This window comes from Olea europaea, unplaced genomic scaffold, assembly GCF_002742605.1.
Source record: "Olea europaea var. sylvestris unplaced genomic scaffold, O_europaea_v1 scaffold1800, whole genome shotgun sequence".
Classification (NCBI taxonomy): domain Eukaryota; kingdom Viridiplantae; phylum Streptophyta; class Magnoliopsida; order Lamiales; family Oleaceae; genus Olea; species Olea europaea.
Window position 1 is genome coordinate 37,698 of NW_019235743.1, and position 6,940 is coordinate 44,637.

The 6,940-nt window shown below is 31.9% G+C and overlaps 1 protein-coding gene and 1 long non-coding RNA gene across 2 annotated transcripts in view; both read right to left on the bottom strand.

The window, feature by feature from the left end:
• Nucleotides 1-5,636: 5,636 nt before the first annotated feature.
• The window catches only part of LOC111378314 (heavy metal-associated isoprenylated plant protein 39-like), a 7,651-nt gene continuing 6,347 nt past the window's right edge, over nucleotides 5,637-6,940 (bottom strand). The window contains exon 2 of the mRNA XM_023001485.1: nucleotides 5,637-6,210. Within this exon, the coding sequence (XP_022857253.1) occupies nucleotides 5,880-6,210 (331 nt within the window). The 3' untranslated portion in view covers nucleotides 5,637-5,879. The remainder of the gene's footprint in view (nucleotides 6,211-6,940) is intronic.
• The window catches only part of LOC111378315, a 6,386-nt gene continuing 5,829 nt past the window's right edge, over nucleotides 6,384-6,940 (bottom strand). The window contains exon 4 of the long non-coding RNA XR_002699842.1: nucleotides 6,384-6,684. This is a non-coding gene — a long non-coding RNA (uncharacterized LOC111378315). The remainder of the gene's footprint in view (nucleotides 6,685-6,940) is intronic.

The window sequence follows — 6,940 nt, forward strand, 5'->3', positions numbered from 1 at the left end:
GAGAGAAAGAAGAGATTGCAGAGTGAGAAAGGAAGTGACAGGATTGAATTGGGGAATTGATTAGGGTTTTAAATTGAACTGGTTGAATTAACAATATATAATACCTGATGTTTGCATAGATAAATTTCATCCCTGAACTTTGAATTTGAACTTTTAAATGCATGGTTTTATGTAATTTTCACTTTTTTAAAAAAAATTAATGAAGACGTTTTTTTTATTATTTCTATCATATAGTAATATTTTTTATAAATTGTTAAATATTTATGTAATGAAGACAAATTTTTTTTGAAATACATTTTTCCGATTTCTTTTTAAAATAGATAAAATGTAAATCCTCCTCCTTCATCCAGACTTTGAATCGGCTATATCAATTTTAAGTAGGCAGAATTAAAAATTGTACATGAACAACTTGTTGTAACGTGTACAATTTTTTAAAAAAATTTAAATGTAACAATTAAAAAATAAGAAATTCTAATTAATATAATTAAACCAAATATCACTTACCTGACGACATGCAATTTCAGCGTATTTACTTTGCAATCGAAAATGAGCGTCCTGTCAATCTTTCACGTGCATTAACTCTTCCAAAACATCTTCTTTCGATCGGCTCCTGATATCTGTCAAAACCCTTTTATCTGCATTAAACGCAAACTCCAAAGCAACAGTGCTAAACGGAGGTATCAGCAGATCTTTCGCAATTGTAGAAACAATTGGCCAACGTCTTTCATATTTTCGCCAGAATTCAATTACTTTTTCTGAACTTTTTTTAATCGTTTTGTCTGTTGGCATATTTTGATTGAGCAATCAATTAATTCGACAGGCATCGCATTTTGCATTGCGACCGATGTTTGATGAGATGTAGATGTAAACGACATGGCACTAGATGAACACATTGCAATTGCATCATATCTATATGTATTAATACCTTGAAATAAATTTATTATTTCGACAGCATCTTTTTCAATTTCACCCGTAGGAGTAGGTACAGAGGGTACCCGACTAACATTCGCACCCATTCGTTCTGCATATAATTCATACATTCCACATAATGTTTGGTCTAAATTTCTATAGATGATAGGAGTATAAACGTTAAGGCTTTGTTGATTTGATTGATTACATATTTAGTTCCCGATAAATTATATCGGGATGCTAAAGGAAATAACATAGACAGGTCTTCTCAATATTTTCTAAACTTTAATTCCATAACAATTATAATTTCACTAAAATCAGAATCATTTTTATATTTATGAAATGTTCTTGCAATTATATAAAGGCGTTGAAGCGCCATACAACATATGGGATAACAAACGTCCGATAAAATTTTTTGTAGTCTCATAAAAAAATGTCAAAAGATTTTTAGCTTCCAAAGCTAAAACACAATCGGATTCATTCAACATAGCATCGTCATCGCTTATAACGTATCTATTGTTATAAAAATCAGTTACTAAATGTTCGAAACTTTCACACGATTTTAATAGTAAGTAAGTAGAGTTTCATCTATGACCTACATCGCTAACAAATATTTTAGCAGTTGTCATCCCTAATTTGGCACAAAAATCTTCAAAAGCTTGTTTTCTACTAGGGGAGATCATAATATATACTAGTGCATTACTAATCCTTTGAATTTTATCATTTATATATTTTAAGTCTTCTTGCACAATTAAATTCAAAATATGACAAATACAACAAATATGAAACAAATACCATCGAAATCAGGTTGAAGTATCCTACACAATTTATCGACGACTACCTTATTAATACTAGCATTATCGAAAGTAAAAGATCGAATTTTAGTTTCGCAATTATATTATTTAACAATACTGATAATAGCATTATATATATATATATATATATATATATATGTATGTATGTATGTATGTATGTATGTATGTATGTATGTATGTATGCATCAAAGTGGGTCTATATAGTGTGCGATTATAGTTATATGAGCTCTTCTATTAATCTCTTCCCATATATCAGAAGTTAAAAATATAACACCCCCATATTGTTGTAAATATATAATGAATTGTTGTTTTGAATCATTGAAATATTGTATTGCATCGACATGAAGAGTGTTTCAACTTACCTAACGTACCTTGGTTGCAGATATTCTTTCACGTAGGAGAGGAAGTATTGGTTGTCGACAATAACCAGAGGCAACTTATTGACGGCAAAAAATTTCACTATTTCGATTCGAGCTTTCTCATCCGAATACACCCATGTGGATAGGGATAAAGTTGTATAACCAGCACCTGAACTGCCAAATTGCAATTGTGTTTGACCGGATGGAAGAAATCTATGTCTGGCCGCACATGTTTTGTAGTGACGGTTGAGATGGGTGGTACCAATTCCTTTTTGCTATGTCAATCTTTGTTAGCAGTATAAATACTGTCTTAGATTCTGTGATGCCATCGACTACTTTTTTCATTAAAATCAATTTAAAGTGATCCTAACATTTTGCTTATTTTTTCTCTTTTCACTTTTCCCTAGCATCTGAGATGTTTAATTCGGGCTCTTCGTCCTCATATTACGCTTTAGGAATGTTAATATCATCCAAATCAATTGAATTGTGACTTCCATGACCATGAATGTGATCATCATCAGCTATGAATATGTCATTTAGATCGACAAATTCAGTCCGAAATTGACTTTGCAGTGTCCTAGACGATTTTCCATGTGGTCCACATCCCGTATCAAACAAACTCTTAACAAATGAGCGATGATCCATTTGTTTGATTGATTGTGATGAAATCCAAATATAATTAGTAAACATATAAATGTAGTGAAAAACAAGAATTGGACGAAATTTCAATAAATATAAAGAGAAATGAGAATTTGATTAATTGAAATTGAAATTAAATAAACTGTAAAAAAATGATCAATATTGTATATTTTGTACAAAAGAGTTGAAACTTGAAACTTCAAACCTAATAGATAGAGAATTGAGATACAAAAATATTAAGATTCATAGGAGGTATTTATAGAAGTGGGGGAAGAAGGCAAAAAAATTCAGTTTCGATGACCCTTTAGTCACTGTTTTACACAAAAGTGACCAAAGCAGTCACTTTTTCAAAAAAAAGTGACCGTTTTGGTCACTTTATCACACAAGTCAGGCTCGTGGTTTGTTAAGTGACGAGCCACGAGCGGCTCACCTCTCGCTCGGCTCGCCCAACGTCCAGGCCCGCGCTCGGGCTTGCATTTTTACAAGCCGAGTCGTTCACGAGCCCCATTTTGACGAGTCGAGTGGACGAGTCGATGAGCCGCTCGACCCCATTGCCATCTCTACCCTTACTATTAGCTTATAGGATAATAATGAAAAACAAAATCAACATACATATATACACCCACTAAAAAATAAAAAATAAAAAATAATCTACTTTCAAGGATGAAAATTGTCGTAAGAAAGTCATTGTTGATTATCTAGAGTGTGTTTGAGCCCCATTATTTGGCATTATAATGAGATGAATAATTTTTTTTTTTAAATGAGTGGTTGAAATTTTTTTGATTTACGTGTAATATTATTTTATTGAAGATTGTGTGGCTAAAAGTAGGGGAGAGAAAATTTTAATTTAATGTAATGAAAAATAATGGGGTTCAAACGGGTTAGTTGGGGATCTCAAGAGAGAGATCAAGATAAAGTGTTCATAAAAGTAAAATTTCTTAGAGTGACCTAAGAAATTGTTAGATGAACCATAACAACTTCCAAGAGACCCTAAATTACACGTGATTGTATACATATATCCATGTATACCATGCCATTCCATGTGATGAAAAGCCATTATTGAGTTGTGAGGTTGAAGCATATGCATCCGTTCACGAATTCAAAGTTTATCCAAAAGAAGTTAAGGAAGCGTGATGCATTCTGATAGCATGGATTTACATAGAAAGTATTATATACATGGCCAATATGATACTAATAATATCATTTTATTCATATGTTATCATTGAGCTTTACATTTCTACCAAGAAAATGTGTCATATATTAATCGTTTTAGATTAATAAAAATATACAGCCCAATTTTTAAAGGATTCAGAGCACTGTCCCGTCAAGGTAGAAGTTACGGATTCGAGCCCCATCAGTCTTGACGATTCAAAAAAGACATCAATATGTCTCTTTTTTCTATAAAAAGGGGAGATGGAGCATAATTTCATTCCCATCGTCAAATTAAAAATTCATTGATCAATGATGGCTATTTTGTTAGACAACGTGAAAAGTCTTTCATAGTATTCTAGAAATGTAAAATACTAGTTTTTACGATAGCTACTGTCAATTATTTTTTCTTGTCAGGAAAAGAAAAACGAGATAGTATTTCTAATTAGTTATCTTCTCAATTGGCTAATTTATATCAAGCTTGCGTGAGACGATTGATATAGCCTAGGTTTGTCTCTTTTCTTTTGAATGTACCAAATTACAAGTGAATCTTGTGTCGTTTTCTCTATTTTTAATGTGATAAGAGAGTGTTGTTTTCTACGATCAACTTGATTGACCGTCCTGGTTCCTTTTTTGGGGTCTCTTATTAAAGTCGTTTGCTTTGTCATGGCCAACTAGACCGACCATTGGTTTTGTCCTAATAAAAAAATAAATATATCATTTAAATTCACAACTGTCTAATCGATTGATTTAGAGCTCCAAATGTAGTGAAATAAAAGTTTTTATATTATTTGTATTGAGGATTAAGTTTAAATATATAAATGTATTTACTTTTTAAATGGCAAAAATATGTATTCTTTATAAACTTTAAATTTCCCATCAATGTTGATATCAAATAATTTCAGAACATGCAAAGGTCTTGAATCTAAATCTAGCAACTAGGAGCCCTTTCTGAAATAATTTTGGTATTTGCACATAAAAATAAAAATGATATATAAGCAATTATTGAAAATGACGTGGAGAGAAAAAATTAATCGTGTTTTCAACTGATAAATTGTAAAGTGTCATGTGGATATTATGTTATCCATTACATAAACATTAATATACATTAATATACATGTTGCAAGGACAGTAGATTTTTTATGATGTAAAGATGACATTATGTCAGCATTAGGCAAGGGGACTTCCAAATTTTGGATTATCAACTGCAAAAATTAATTGCCAACAACAATTATGTGTCTTTTTAATTTCATATCCTTATTTCACCAACTACAATTTATGTTTACTAAAGTTTAAATTATAATTTAGACTGATCAAACCCATTTTTATCCACATTATATTCTATGAATCCTCAACTTATTATTATTATTTTTTTTCATTGTGAGACTCGGAGCTTAAATTATAATTAAAAAAAGTACAAATATCAACTATAAACAAAATTTTGTAAAGAGAGTAAGAATTTGCAACCATGCATTCAAATCACACAAAGTGACGCAGAAAATTATAAAACACTATGATAAACAAAATTTTAACTTTTCTTCTCTCTTTAATATCATATAGTAAAATACAAGTTCGTCACGTCATTGAAGTATACAAGAGAAGTATATGATCCTGTGCAAACCTTAAACGTCCAAACAAACAATTCAACAAGAACAAACATCTAAATGGCTAGAAAAACAATTTGTCCTAGTCATAATCAATCAATAAACCATAAGCATGCCCTCAGAATTTGTCTTCATCAGGAAAACTACGTGCACAATGCAACTTTCCAGCAAAGCTTCCAACCATATATTAATGCAACCACTCATATATACACAAGGTGACTTGTACATGAAAATGATGGCAAATAGTTTATTGGCTGCTTTATATATCACAAAATCTTAAAATATTATCGTAGTATCATTGTCTGTAAGCAGAGTTTGACTGTCTAGAACGGTCTCAGGTTTGCGTCGATTCCATTGAATTCCAAAGCCAACGGGAAAAAAAAAAGATTAAGTTTCCAACCGGCTTAGCATATGATGCATGCGTTTGGATTTTCATCCATGCTGTGATGTGGATGGTAATATGATTGCATGGAAGGATAATAAGGCCGATATGGCATTACCATCGGTTCAGGGCCGGGCTTCTTCTCCTCTTCCTTCTTACCCTCCTCTTTCTTCGTTTCTTCTTTTTTTCTCTCTTCTTTCTTCGATTCTTCCTTAGTTTCTTCCTTTTTCGGCTCCTCTTTCTTGGATTCTTCTTTTTTTGGCTCCTCTTTTTTCTCGGGTTCTTTTGCTGGCCCTACTGATATTATGTTGGCTGGCCAGTTCTTCTTCCGCAGTTTGCTCACGACACTGATGGTGACACGACCCGTCCCAACTCAACCTAATTGACTCGACACGTGTCGTGCGCCGGTAGTAGATGCCAGCAAAATACCGGACCCACCACCAAGGCAAACTTGACCTATTTTGACTGTGCTAATATCTATAAAAATTTTGACAGAGTTTCCCCTGTAACATGGACAAAACCAACCTGAAAAATCATCAAAATCTCAAATAGACATTTAAACCAAAAGTTTTGCAAACCACCACTTCCTCTAATGCTACCACAACTACTACAAAATATAACAAAATTCGACTGAGTGTTTTTATAACATCATCCTGTTGACATGCAAGTATTATATCACTTGCAAACCCTTCTACAAATATGCTTGACACCCAAAATTAGACAATTACTTAATAAACATAAGTTTCCCAAATATTCATTACATACTTATGAAACTGTCTCTTTCGTTTCAGCAGGCTTTTTCCCAATATCTCAAAATCGACCTTCTCCTGATAGGAAAACATAGTAAAAAGATATGAGTTTACAACTCAGTGAGTGGATAGTTGAAAATAAATAAACTTTTCCATTTATACTATTTTCTGAAAATTCTTGCACTATTTATCGCTAAGAACTTCTGAAAAATAGTAACACTTTTAAAAACTAAACATGATCATATCATAATTTCTTGGACATAATTCTAGAAATGCAACTGTATAACATAATGACTATAAATACTCTGATATCCATGAAAAATTATGAAATATT